General features: G+C 41.9%; 1 protein-coding gene across 4 annotated transcripts in view; it reads left to right on the top strand.

Annotated features, from left to right (window-relative positions):
- The window catches only part of IDE (insulin degrading enzyme), a 106,005-nt gene extending 91,993 nt beyond the window's left edge, over positions 1 to 14,012 (top strand). For all 4 annotated transcript variants that reach the window (XM_029932235.1, XM_029932234.1, XM_029932236.1 and 1 more), the window contains 8 exons: positions 946 to 1,037; positions 2,050 to 2,161; positions 5,009 to 5,176; positions 6,562 to 6,834; positions 7,837 to 7,898; positions 10,218 to 10,290; positions 10,997 to 11,064; positions 11,704 to 14,012. In XM_029932235.1, coding sequence (XP_029788095.1) covers positions 946 to 1,037; positions 2,050 to 2,161; positions 5,009 to 5,176; positions 6,562 to 6,834; positions 7,837 to 7,898; positions 10,218 to 10,290; positions 10,997 to 11,064; positions 11,704 to 11,799 — 944 coding nt within the window. In that variant the 3' untranslated portion in view covers positions 11,800 to 14,012. The remainder of the gene's footprint in view (positions 1 to 945; positions 1,038 to 2,049; positions 2,162 to 5,008; positions 5,177 to 6,561; positions 6,835 to 7,836; positions 7,899 to 10,217; positions 10,291 to 10,996; positions 11,065 to 11,703) is intronic.
- Positions 14,013 to 14,674: the final 662 nt, after the last annotated feature.

The following is a 14,674-nucleotide window of genomic DNA, read 5'->3' as shown; positions in this document are numbered from 1 at the left end:
ATACAGGCAGTCTGCACCACTGGCTGCTAAAATTAATAAGGGAAAATAGGACATTTGTATAGTCTCAAAGTATATTTTTCTGAAAATAAATATTTATTAATTACAGTGGGAAAAGTAGGCATTGATGGGCAGGTGGCATTAACTAATTGCTTGTAGAACATACATGAGTTACTCTGTTATAACTGAAAGATGAAAATAGTCCGCTTACGGTAAAGACATCTGGCAGACACCACCTTAACCGTGTGATCAGTGTTCACGTCCCCAGTACAACAACATATCTGCATCACGTCCTGCTGATGTGCTGCATGCCTAGTAGTTGAACAGTTAAGCTCAATTTAATCAAATGGCACTCTGTAAAGTGAATGAACAGTGTTCTTGAAAAATCTTAAGATTATAGGGGCGCTCAGCTCAGTTCATCATCTCATGGTTTGTGAGTTCAAGCCCCACTTGGGCTGTCTGTTGTTTGTGCAGAGCCTGCTTCAGATCCTCTCTCTGCCTCTCTCAGCACCTCCCCTGCTCATGCTCTCTCTCTTTCCCTCTCTCAAAAATAAAAATAAATAAAAACCTAAAAAAATGTTTTAAATCTTAAGATTATGAAAGATAAGGAAAGACAGGAACTGTCATAGATTAGAGGAAACAGGCATTGAGGACACATGACAACTAAATGCAGGGTGTAATCATGAATTATATCATGGAACATAAAAAGAGTATTAGGAGAAACTGAAATCAGATAAAGACAGCATTAGTTAATAGTGTTAGAGCAGTGTTAATTTCTTAGTTTTGATCACTATACAGTGGTTATGAAAGATAGTAACAGGAGACTGGGTAAGGAGGTATACAGGACCTCTACTGTTTTTGCAACTGTTCTGTAATTCTTCAGTTAGCTGAGACTGTTGTTTGTTTTAACCTCACGGGGAGAGCTTACTATGTTTTACACCTTTACAGATGTCACCCTTCCTCGCCTTAAGGCCTTCATACCTCAGCTCCTGTCACGGCTGCACATTGAAGCCCTTCTCCATGGAAACATAACAAAGCAGGTGGGTGGTTGAGGTTTTGGTGGTCTTTTATGGAGCAGTGTAAGAGAGTTTTCCCCTGGCTTCCGAGTGTTCCCCACCGCAATGTCGCAGTGTGATTATAAGCACATTAGTGTTGACTCAACCTTCTCTGCTCTGTGGAGGAAGACAGGAGAGGGCAGAAGGGAGGAGAATAATGGTGGTTAACTGTGGACCGACTTTCATGATTGTCTGCTCTGCTCTCGCCTGCCTTGTGCGCACACAGGGGGAAACGGAAATAATCACCCTACTCTGTATAGGACAGCCAGACTGTGTAGTGAGTAAGAGCACATGGTGCAGAATCAGCCTGGGTTTAAATCCTGACTCTGCCACACACTAGCTACCTATTCTTCTGAAAAGGTGTTAACCTCTCGGTACTCAGTTTCCTTATCTGTAAATTAGAGTTTAAAGATTAAATGAAACAGCACATGCCAGATGTTTAGCACATGAAAAGCTCTCTAGAATTCCCATTCTGGAACTCTGTCAGCCTCTCTCAAGACCCCACACTTTCTCTCTGCCTTCAAAACAGCGTGCCCAAGGTCAGATGCTGCTAAGTGGCAGAGACAGGCTTTGTTACTAAGGTCCGTTTTATTTATGAAAAGGCCTTTGCTCACTCACTTCTTTTGCTTTCCTATAACCCCAAGTATCTGTGGTCAGAGTCAGTCACTTGGGACCAACTTTCCATCACCAGTGCCTCTCCAGCTTTGGCAACACCTTTTCCCACAGCATCGGGATCATTGTGGATGCTGATCTTGGTCTCCTTTTCTTCACCTCTCCCATATCGAGTGTATTGCCAATTGACAAATTCAATTTTTGTCCATTTGAATAGGGTCAAATGGATCTAAGGTTAAAAATCCATTTTTATGATAATCTAGTTTATTTCGCAAGTATGTTGTTTTCACATTGCATTGGCCACCACCCAGGATGCTGTTTTTGTTTTCACAGACAAGATACATTTGTGGTTTTGTGTTGTGCTATTCCCTGTCCTTTTTTACAGGCTGCGCTAGGAATTATGCAGATGGTTGAAGACACCCTTATTGAACATGCTCATACGAAACCTCTCCTTCCAAGTCAGCTGGTTCGGTATAGAGAAGTTCAGCTCCCTGACAGTAAGTTGGGATGTTGTCACGTTGGTTATGGACTACTCTGTCATAATGTTGTGGGTGATTATAGGTGGGTTGAAGTCACCTAGACCATAACACAGTTTTACGGTAAAGTTCTACTGGGATCCTTTACTGTTTATATAAGTATGGTTAAAGATAGGTCATTCTGCCCAAAATTTCTCTTTAGGAAGGCCAAAAAGATGAAATTGGAGGTAGGTGATTATTTTGACGAGAATTACATTACAATTGACTGGTAATTGGATGTAGAAGAGTTAGGATGTAAAAAAAAATTACAAAGCTAAAGAAATATTAATTCTGAAGCATGAAATAAGATCTATTTGTGAAAAATGGTAACTAGAATCATAATACTGAATTGGAAGTCCATAGGAGTCTTTGGCAAAATAGTTTTAGGAAACTCATAGGTGCAAATAACAGCATGTATTTGTGACATGCATATTTTATAAGGAATTGGCATAAGAGAATCGAGAGTCATGACTATATTGGAGTTTGCAGTGTTGGATTACTTTTGTATTAACCATGGTTTCTTTTGATTAAGCATTAGTTTCAGTTATTGTTCAAAATTATGTAGTGGGTGGATAATCAGACTTGGGATGAGAAGCATTGATTTGTGTGTGTGTGTGTGTGTGTGTGTGTGTGTGTGTGTGTGTTGTTTTGTTTTTGTTTTCAGCTAAACCTGATTGCTGGCTCTTCCTCACACATGCGTGGTCTGTGTCCCCACCAGCATTGTATCCTCCTGAAGTCGTGCTCCCTTTCCTTCACTCTGTCCCTTATGAATATCTATCCCCTATTCACCCTTCCAGGCTGGTCTTACAAGCCACCTCTTCCACTAGGCTTTTTCTAAAACTCCAGCTAGAAGTAGTTCTCCTCCTCTGACCTCCCAGCACAGTACTTCTGAATCTTTCCTTATTGAAGCCACTGAGTGTGCTCATTTCAGCAGCACATACACTAAGCTACTGAGCACTTCTCTTGCGTTGGGATTGAAGTACATTTCCATCTCCATTGTTAGACTATACATTTCTTAAGGTTGGGGGCTGTTTCTGGTTCCTTTGAGAAGCTGTTAAAGGTACTGAGCACGGTGTTACCTCAAGATATTGTGGTTGAATACTCAGACATACCTTGAGCACAGCTCTGTTCTTCCGCATAGCCAGTCATCACAGACTTGGTAATGGTTCATTTCAAACTTATGCTAGTTCATTCCCCTTTCACCACAGCATGGCAGAGAGGCACAATCAGGATCTGCCGTTCAGAAACCACAGCACTTGGGCATTGGGCAAAGTGGGACCAGTCCAGAGAATTTCAAAGTGAAATCTGTCTTTCACACCTCTTTTTTTAAAGTATTTTTTTTTAAGTTTTATTTATTCGTTTTGAGAGAGAGGGAGAGAGAGCGTGAGAAAGGGAGGGGCAAAAGGAGGGAGAAGGAGAGAGAATCCCAAGCAGGCTCTGCATGGTTAGTGCAGAGCCCTCTGCAGGGCTTGAACTCACGAACTGTGAGAGCATGACCTGAGCTGAAATCAGGAGTAGGATGTTAACTGAATGAGCCACCCAGGTGCCTTTCACACCTCTTTTTATTACACTTCCTGCTTTCTCTCTCCTCGTTAGGACTTTACCTCTTTTGCCCTCCACCTGCCCTCACAAATTGTCCCATGCTCAAAAATATCTCCATTCACATTTCATTCTCCAAATGTTAGGTGTTAGGAAATCATTCTAAGCCAGATGTGAATGTCTTACACAGTCCTTCACTTAACCCTCCATGAGACAATATTTGCAGTTTAAAAAGAAGATGTTTAGGCATTGTGAAGGAGACATGTGGGGATATATATGAAAAGGATAGAAGTTGGGAGGGGGCGGTTGCCGCAGCCTTATAGACCATGTTCCCCTTTCTCTTCTGATAAGAAGTAACTTAGTGCTGCCAGTATATGATTAGAAAGTTTGACTGTTGGTCAGATTTATCTAGTCAGAAAAATGAAATAGGTAAACTACAAATCCAGACTTTTCTGCCTCCCTTCACTGTTGATGTCTAAACTACCATCTATGAGAGTGAACAAACACATCATTACTACTCTGAGAATCCTTATTTGTGGGTCTTATACTAAATACTAAACACAGTATTTGCTTAGTCACATTAATTCCTCATGAATTTATCAAGTCATTTAAAGCATGATCATCTGGCCGTAAGTCTGATGAGATATTTGATGAACACATCTGAGTTTTAGTCTTAGGTCTTCTCTGCTCTTCCAATTTGGTGTCCTTAGACAAGTCATCCTCCTTCTCAGGGGCTTGGTTTCCTCATCTCTAAAGTGAAGTGTTAGGCTAACTTACTTCTAAGCTTTGTCACATTTGTGTAAATTCGTGAAGTGACCCTTTAGTGCAGCTGTTGGTAAACAGTATTGAGAATAAAATGCTAAATAAAAGGGCAAGATAATAAAGGCACAACTAGTAATTTAAAATGGCTTTTTGTGTTGTTAAAACATAAGTGGTGTTTCCATGGAGGTTCTTATATGTATTAGCTAGTTCTGATGTAGCATATACACCAACTTGTACATTGTATTAATTGTGGATTTTACTTAGCCTTAATACTTAGCTATAAAGTTGGTCTTTTGTAAGTTCTTTGCCCTTTAAATTCAGTGAATGTTTATTGAGGGCCTGCCAAGTTCAGATTGCTGCATTAGGATTCCCTTAGGTACATTACCATTGTTTCACATTCTTAATAATTTAATTACAGTTTGGAGTTGCCGAAAAATACCAACCAAATTGAACAGCTTTAAAAAGCCAGACAAAACATAGACTTTATAAAAGCCTAAATAAGTTTGTTCTCTTTTTGAAACTTCCTAGGAGGATGGTTTGTGTATCAGCAGAGGAATGAAGTGCACAATAACTGTGGCATCGAGATATACTACCAGACAGACATGCAGAGCACCTCAGAGAACATGTTTCTAGAGCTTTTCTGCCAGATCATCTCGGAGCCTTGCTTCAACACCCTGCGCACCAAGGAGCAGCTCGGTGAGAGGGAGGTGGGGACCGGCCTGGTACCATTGACCTTGAGCAACCATTGTCCTCAGAAGCCATGCGCCACATGTATGGTCCTCTTGCATGGTGGTGCAGGCTTGCTGTATTGAGAAAAGCTTGTGAAAACCTTGTGAATCCACTTCTGAAAACTGAGCAATTAACATCTCATGGACATTAGAGCAGTTCCTGAGGAGATGACACTGTTTGCAGAATACGCATGTTATAAAGAGGACATTTTGGGTAGGGGTGAGGATGCTACTAAGGGCAGTCTATTTATTAGGGGTGGCAAAGTGGGAAGCAAGCCATCCAGAGAAGCTTAGATTTGGGAAACTTTGGGTTCCCTGAGGTCAGGTATTAATCTCTTACTCGTCTTTGTATTCCAAGGCTGGCCCCATAGAAGGTACTCAATAAGTGTTTTTTGAGAAAGTGTTTTAGGCAGAGTTTTAGGCACTGTTAAAAGTCCTCAAGATCCTGGCAGGTTTAATCAATGAGAAAAGAAAGAAGCCCCAGCAGTGATTGGGAGGAACCAATGAAAAAGGATTTGGGTGAGTCTTTCCAAGTATTTTCACTTTTTAAACAACCGCCATGCTAGATGCTAGACATGGAAAATGGATAAGTTACAGATGGTCTTTCCCTTCAAGAAGCTCACAGTCTAATCAGGAAGGCAGACCTAAAAAGGAATAGTTACAGTGCAGTGTGGTAAATATTACTGAGAGTCTTCAGACTCTAAAGGTCATGCTGAATATAGTGACTTCCTCCAAAATGGGGTGGGACCCAAAGACTCCACAGCTCTGAGAGGTGTGGTTCAGGACAGAGCGGCTGAAGGAGGCAAGCCATATGCTCAGTTTAAGAAAGGTGTCAAAGGGTGGTGACGTGTGAGCTTACAAAATGACAAGGGAAGGGTGACCTTCTGTTGGGCTCTAGAGGTTTTTGGTCTGAATACAGTTGGTCCAGAAATGGATTCACATAAGGAACTTGGATGTGAAAGGAAACAGAGCTGGAACAATGGTTAGAGGATGAAAATGAGTTCATTATATCCTAGGGATGGGAATAACTAACACAGATAGAGGATGATTAACTAACAAACAATGAGGAGTTATGGGATGTGAGACTGAGCGATGAACAGGACTTTTTCCTTTTTTTTTTTTTTTAAGCCAAGAAGAAAGAATTCTCTCCCAACTTTCTAATTATTCTTCGGAGAGCTCTTTTGCTCTATCCCTAGGAACTTATGATATTCCAGTTGTTTATGTTCTTCAGAGGTGGATAATATAAAGTCTGAAAGTAGATTTTATTCCTCTGACAGGACTAAGTTTTGAAAGATTAAAAGTGTTCTGAGTCTCAGACGCCGAGGTCCTGACCGCCTGGTGTTTGTGTTTCAGGCTACATCGTCTTCAGCGGGCCTCGTCGAGCCAACGGCATACAGGGCCTGCGATTCATCATCCAGTCAGAGAAGCCACCTCACTACCTAGAAAGCCGAGTGGAAGCTTTCTTAATCACCATGGAGAAGTCCATAGAGGACATGACCGAAGAGGCTTTTCAGAAACACATTCAAGCATTAGCAATTCGTCGACTAGACAAACCAAAGAAACTGTCTGCAGAGTGTGCTAAATATTGGGGGGAAATCATCTCTCAGCAGTATAATTTCGACAGAGGTAAGGCACAGTTAGGGTCCCAACATTTATGGCATATAAGTGTAACATTTGAGGACACCAAGGCCGTTCTCGTTTTGTAGGTGAGGCTCCAGTTACTAATTTGGGGGAGTGGAGTGTCGCACTTCTAAAGAACTGTTGCTTAACATAAGAGCAGTTTTTATTAGAAACTTTTTTTTTTCTTCTCAAAAACTAGAGCTGGATCTTGCTGGATCTCATAATAATGCAGTAAGAATAAATCTGATTTTTGTGTTTAATCAGTGTGCCCCTAAGGCTCTGAGCAGAGACATGTGGTTATCTGTTTCCCATAACACTGAAAAAAGAAAAATGAAAATTTGCAGAGATAAGTGCTGCCCTGGAGGCACAAGGCTTTGAACATTTGCCTGTAGGGATCACCGAAAATGTGTCTGTGGTTTTACACTGGGGACAGCTATGCTCCTGAAGCCTACTGCTTACTGACTTCCGTGGCCTTTCTTCTAGAGCAGAAATTAACAGTGCAGAGCACTAAGCCGCACCAGAAGTCAGGTGGGAGGGGACGGGTTGGGTTGTGTTCTCATTCTGACACCACCAGGTTGAAGATCTTTGGCCAAGATGCCTTTTTTGGGGCCTCAGTTTCCTTACCTGTAGTTTTTTTAGCAGTAGGAATCACTGTTAATGCTAATAGTACCGACCGTCTATTGAGCATTTGCCACATGGGCAGCATCGTATTATTGTCATGCATCATTTTCCTTAATTCTCACTATAGACCCTTTAAGTAGTTATTATCCCCAATTTCTGGAGGAGGAAATCAAGGCTCAGAAAAGTTGTTGCATCTAGCCTAAAGATCCAGGAGTTCAGCAGTAGAGAGCCAGGATATCTCCTTACTCCTTGCCTGATGGTTATCCCCTGACTATTCAGGAGCAGAGACCTGAGAGCATTGGAGTGAAGTGTATTGTCATTTAATATAGTATTCTGGGCTACTTAAGATGGAAATATTTGTAAATTATTGTTTGATTGCTTTTTCAGATAATACAGAAGTTGCATATTTAAAGACACTTACCAAGGAAGATATCATCAAATTCTACAAGGTAAGTTGGATTTGTATGTTTAGATTTTGACTCATAAGCACATATTACATATGCTGTGTGGTATGTTACTGCTTTGAACTTAGTGCCCTGCTTAGAGCTGTAGCCTCAGTCAGGTCACCTTCTCCAAAGCTTCTTTTACAGGTGAGGCAGCAGCGGGGGCATGTGTGGCTTCGGAATGCACACCCAGGGCTTGTCCCCAGCGAGGTAGCTCTGTGACCTCAGCCAGGGGACTTGCGCTTCTAAGCCTTAGTCTCTGACTTCCAAAATAGAGATTAATAGGGGTATTAATTGAAATGAGGTGTGCAAAGTGATTGGCACTTAGCAGAAGTTAATAAATGGTCTCCATTGCTGTTGTCTCTTCATTAGTAATTCTCAGCCTCAGATTTTAAGTGTTTGATCAGAATACTTTAATGTTTTCCTCATTGATATTATAAGTTTTAGTTGTATTTATTGCTTAAGATTATTCGCTTTAGAGGTTAGGTATCACTTCTCAGTTGCTTGCAAGAAAGGGTGGTCATGTTAGCTCTTTTTGGTTTCTAAGTCATTCATTTTAAGGTATTATTGGTTGTGGGTGTTTAAAAAGAGTGATGTCCTAATAAAACTTACTCTGGTGTTTCCAAGGCAGTGAAAATTTTTCTTTGCCTCCACAGCTTCTATTATTCATTTAAATTGTAAATAGTACCTGATAATTGAATTTGTAAGAATAGCAGTTATAAGACTGAGTCTTTCTTATCTTAAAAAATGAGCGTTTTGTTACGAAGCTTAAGCTAAGTCTAGAGCATCACTCCCCAAGCTGTGCTCCACGGCACACTCGTTTTCTACGAGGTACGAGTAGCGACACTTACAAAAAAGGGTTTCATGACCTTGTAAGTATGGGAAAGACTACACTCTTTATTACTGTTTTTGGAGAATTATAGAGCATGTTAGCATTTTCAAAGTTCTGAGAAGCCCCATGGTAAAAATTTATTTAGCCCAACATTTAATTTTGACTAAAACTCCCTGAAGAGATTCATCATGGACATGTTTGTTTTTCTCCCACAGAATACCTATAAGTATCTCCTGGGAGTCCAGTGTTCCTTAGAATATAGTTTACAAGAAAAATGAAGTTTGTTTATTGGTTGGTTTGTGTTTAGAAAGATGGAGATTGTCCAGAGTTGTTGGGGAAATTGAAAACAGTCTGAACTGAAGAGGGTGTTACATTCTTCTGATAAAGGTTAATAGGGCAATAAAGGTTTGGGTGAAAAGGGATCAATAAGACAGACCATCTCAGATGAGGTACTATATGTTCCTGGAGGCGGACCTGGGCTGAGTTCCTGAACGGGGCTGGAGAGGCCAGGGCCGGCCCGTGGGAGAGTCTGGGCCATCTGCCAGCTGGAAGGAGCCACGGTCAGGTGTGCTGTGCATCCTCCTCAGGGTTTCCATTGCAGCTGCACAGGACCAGGCTTGTAACAACTGCACGTAAACCATTACTGACCTGATGTGGCTTTGCTGGTGATCTCTCCCTCTGAGGGTATAATCCGGGGAAGCTTCATCACACCTTACGTTTTCCCTTTGGAAAAGACAGCTAATGGTTCAGCATTAAGGAAACAGTCAAGAGACACTTTCCCATAGGATCTGCCAACTCACCAGTCCTAGTACTCATGGTATGACCCAGGGAACTCCTTTAAAGCAGCCTGGTGGAGCGGAGAGAAGAAGCAGGCCTTTCTTTTCTGAGACCATCCCTATGAACTGTGTGATTCCAGCAAGTCATCATTCTTCCCTGTGTCTCTGAAACAGGATCCTCATGGCACTTAGCTTATAGAGAATCAGGTGAGCTAACACAGGAGAGGGCCTAATGCAAGGCAGGACTCAATAAATGTTAGCTTCCTTTCTCTTCTGGTAGACGAGGAGCCGTGGTTGTCCCCTGGTGAAGAATCTAAGAAGGTTCTTAGAGGAGCAGGCATTGTGTTCGTCCCTTGACTGCGCGCAAGGCTTTGCCTCTGTCGTCATTAGCGATCACTAGGTGTGGCCCTGTATCACACACCGATGAGTCCTAGGCGAGGATTTTAATCCCAGCCCAGCTGCTTCTTAACTGTAGGAGTTTGAATGCATCACATATCATCTTTGGACTCCATTTTCTTCTCTGTAAAATGGGGTTAATAGTAATTCTTGCCCGCCTTACCTAATTTCCGTAGAGTTTAAATGAAATAGTCTAAGTGAGGGGAAACATCTTTTCTGTTTCTAGCTATGTGAGAGCTGATTCTTCATAGTCGTAAAAGAGTACTTCATTTAGGTTCCTTAGTGGGGCAGAAGGGTGACCTTGCTCTTCTTTCTTCCTAGGAAATGTTGGCAGTAGATGCCCCAAGGAGACATAAAGTATCTGTCCATGTTCTTGCTAGGGAAATGGATTCCTGTAAGTATTGAATATGGACTTTTTGTAAAGTATATTTATTTTGGGGCACATAGTGGCTCTCCCTTCCATAGACACAGCCATTAAAGAGCACCAGAAAGTAAAGAGGTAGAGAGGGGGACTAACTGGAGACGGAGTCTACTCTCTCAGAGCAAAAATAAGGGGAAAAGGGAAATGAGGCAGTGGAGGAAACGGGCAGCATTAGGTGGCACGACGCCATCCTGGCCATGGCTTCACAGGAAAGTACAGCTGGTTGCTGGTAGGGCGTCTGCAGAGAAGCCGTGTTGAGCACTGCATGTGAGGAGGAAGAGCAAACTGAACTGTTCATGTGCTCGGTCTTTCCCATCTCTGTCTCGGAATGGCCAAGGTCGACTCCACAGTCATCAGCTCACCTGGCCTTCTGGGTTGTTGCACTGAATCCATCCAGGTGATCAGAGCGTCGGAGTCCAGTGAGTCCAGACATGGGCACTAACGGTGCTGTGGGCGAGGCTGCATAGCCACAGTAACATGAGGAGCCAGGGTTGGGGGGTTCTGGAGAGGACGTAGAGCAAGCCCTCGAGGTCTTGGGGAACAGGCGGCCAGGGAGGACATGGGCCTGGAACAGTTTTTTAATGAGCTGAGTCCGGTTTCAGTTTGCTGTTGTTTTTTTAAGTTGCTCTTGTATGCCAGTATTTATAATGTAAGCAGTAAACCTTTCACTTTCTTACAGGTCCTGTGGTTGGCGAGTTCCCATGTCAAAATGATATAAATTTGTCACAAGCACCAGCCTTGCCACAAGTAAGAAATACAAATGTCATGTTAGATTGCATGTAGAGGACTTCCCACACAGAAGAGGCTGGTTCAGCAGGACATGTAACACTAGAAGTTTCAGGTCACCAGGTTGTTTGAGCCTCTACTTTACATTCCCCTTAAATGCGAGGTCACCATTCTGACAGCTCTCGGGGTCACGCCTTTGTCACCTGCAGAAGGACTCGGCCTCTGACCTGGTTTGCTTTGCTTCTGGTGTGGACAGTTATATTACTCTGCAGCAGTCCTCCAGCCACGTCTGTACCTCGACCTTTCCCCCGTGCCTGCTTATCTTTAATCCTCTGGAAACGTTGGCATTTACTGGCAGGAGGAGGATTCTGGCAGTGAGACTGGGCCCTTGCTGAGTGGGTACGTCAACCTCTGCCGTTCTGCGGTTTTGGTGTGTGCCAGCTCTGGTGTCCTAAGGGGTCTTCTTTCCGGTCCTGGGTCCCACTGGGGACACTCACCGTAGGTTTGCGTAGACCCTCTGGCCCTGCTGATCCAGGAAGATCAGACCATAATATGTGGGGTAGAAACTAGTATGTATGTTAAAAGAATAAAAAGTTGATGTCCTATTCAGTCTGCATTTTTAGGCTGTGCACACTGAGAGAAACTTTTTTTTCTTTGCAGCCTGAAGTGATTCAGAACATGACCGAGTTCAAGCGTGGGCTGCCACTGTTTCCCCTTGTGAAGCCACATATTAACTTCATGGCTGCAAAACTCTGAAGATTCCCCGAGGGTGGGAGAGTGCAAACGGATGCGCCCCTGAGTCTTCCCAGGGCAGGGAAAGCAGCCTTGGCCACTTCGTAGTTTCTGGTTCACTATCAGACAGACAAACAGGAAACAAAATGTTGTCAAATGTCATTATGTAGAAATATTAAAAATCCAAAGTAATTAAATTACAGAATCATATAGATGTAGAATATTTTTAAATACATGCCTCTTAAATATTTTAAAATCCTTCTTTTCATTACTGAGAGAAATTTTCCCTTATATAACAGTACTTAAAATGATGAATGATATTCCTATAGAATCCTCCTCCCCTGTTCTGTAAAATAGTCACTTGTCAGAAGAAAATATGTTAGTTTTTTTTCTTTCTAAAAGCCTCCTAGGTTGACAGAAAAGGCTTTAAAACCTTTAGAAAGGTAATACCTTTTTAAAAAACTGATTCTCAAATTTGCTTTCTACTTGGTGGTTTCATGTAAATCAATGGAGAACATTAACATTTGGCAGATAATGAACAAAGCAAAGTTTTCTTTTATTAGTGAAACTGCTGATTATATAAGGCATGGTTTTAATCTTTTTATAAAATTTGAACATGTTTTTTATTCAAACTAGGAAAATGCTGGAAAACCCTAGAATGCCCTACTTATTTACAATGCTAGAAATAGACTTACCCTACATCAATTTTGTCCCAAACGGAATTTCTCAGGATTACTGTGATTTGCTTCTTTCTGATTGAGTTATATTGGCATTCTTGTTCATAGTTGGTTTGCAGTGTTACATCAGTTTTACCTTTTCCCCTCAACAACATTTGTGGTATTTATTTAATACATAGGGTCAACTTCAGATCCCACTGAGTGTGTGACATGCTTTTCCAACATCAGCTATTCTAAATTCTTGTAACTTTTTACTACCAGGATACTGCAATCAGTATATGAACCAAAATATCTGCCCCATTATGAATTTAAAAGACAAGTACCAAGCCACCTTTTTGAAGGTATAAAAAATAAAGCCTTGATTCTTTAACAGTGTAATCTCCAGACGACTCTAAAATCCCTTTTTGCTACCAGTCGAATATTGCCTTAAGTGTTAAGTTATTTTTTGAATATATAAATATAAACATAACAAACACAGATGATGACTGGAGTGGACTTTTAAAACATATTTTTTTCATGAGATACTATTTTAGATGAAATTGTTACTGTAGATTTAACAGCTGTTTTGAAATATTTACTGTTATTAAAAGTTGCTTCAAGAGAAATTGTGAATATACTTCCACATACAGGCACTAGTACTAGTAAGTGGCCCTGTTGTCCACTAACTCAGGCAAAGTCAAGAATGGCATTTTCAAATGACATTTTACCTCTCTAGGAGTTGATTTGCCAGGACTTTTTTCTGTAGAGTCATGTCTTACAGCATCTTAAGTTTTCACTTTTGCCATTTTCCAGATAATCAACATTTGGGGCAAGAATGATATAATCACAACCGTGGAGGCTGCTTTCGGAAGCAGGGCTCCGTTTCTACTGTCAGATAAATGTGGTGCTGTAACTGTCTTTTAATCCAAACCTTCAGGAGCTTCCTTGTGATGAAGCCTGTCTTTGTCCATCAGAAGGTGCGTGAGGCATCACTTCCTTCTGGTTTTATGCATTTGTAGACTATGCAGCTTTTCATCAAACTGCAAAAATATACAAGAGGGATCTAAAATTAGCCCTGAGTGTTTAAATCCACCACTGTAAGAGTAAATAATCCACCTACCTTCTCTGCGGGAAATTATGTGCTACGGAGTAATTTTTAGCTCTTTTTAAAAAATGGGTGAAATGTAATGGTCATTTTTATGAGAAAGTCACATGAAGAAATCTGAAAGGAATCTCATGTAGTCTTCCAGGAACCTGTGATTGTTGCTCAGTGTGTTCCAACATTGTCTGGTTTCCAAATTGGATCTAGAGCCCCTGTTGGATCACTCAGGCGTACTAATGGAGTCACTGAAATGGGTCCAAGCTGCAGTCCATGAGCAGTCACAGACTACCCCGGATACTGCTCTTTCCTCAGTGCTTAGCAAATGAGATTTGTGGAAAACTAAGTTTCTAGTTACTGTGACTTTAAAAAAAAGTCTTCTTTTTGACTAGTTGATGTGGAAGAGAGAGCATGTGACACAGCCAGTATGGTGGAGTGCTTAGGGTAATCCTGTTTACAATAAATTGCCTGAATTGAACCTCTGGAGTTTGCATTTGTGTTGTTTTTACAGTTTTAGTGGCCAACCTACCTCTCAGCACCCTGATTTGACAATATTTCTTGCTTTCATTATTACTAATGCAGAAAGCAGTGAAAGAAAACCTTTGAGTGTATCTGAGTGACAGTGATTTAGTCAAACAAATGGGTCAATTTCACACTCATAAGGATGGATTGCTTTTGTCAAAGAAATCTTCATATGAGAGGCTGAGCTCCTTGGTGTGCGTATTGTCACTGACCCCAAACCCAGAAAGATTTGTCCTTGGCATTGTAGGGAGAAGAGCAAAAAAGGTGGAAAAACATGGTATTTCCTCTGCAGCGAGTTTTGAACCTTCTTGCCACATCTCCAGCATCAGGCCAGCCAGTTATCTTGTCCAGTCCCTGGCCCCTGACACCCTGTCAGCATCATCTTTCTGCTAATGTGGTTGCCAGCTGGCCAGGTGGACATTTCAAGAGGAAGTGTGCTCTTTCTCCAGTTTGCAGCCCAGGGCCTTGGTGCAGCCCACAGGCAGCGCTGTGGTCGGCAGTGACGCGGCGGCCCTAGCCCGAGGCCCGGGGCAGCCTCGGCGTGTGTGGCGTGGGGCAGTTTTCCCTCGCTCCCGTGCGTAGGGAGTCATCTGAGCTCCTCACCACAGACTCTGATACAGCT

The sequence above is a fragment of the Suricata suricatta genome, chromosome 2 (genome assembly GCF_006229205.1).
Source record: "Suricata suricatta isolate VVHF042 chromosome 2, meerkat_22Aug2017_6uvM2_HiC, whole genome shotgun sequence".
NCBI lineage: Eukaryota > Metazoa > Chordata > Mammalia > Carnivora > Herpestidae > Suricata > Suricata suricatta.
The sequence above is the reverse complement of the archived record's forward strand: the minus strand, read 5'-3'. Positions and strand labels throughout refer to the sequence as shown.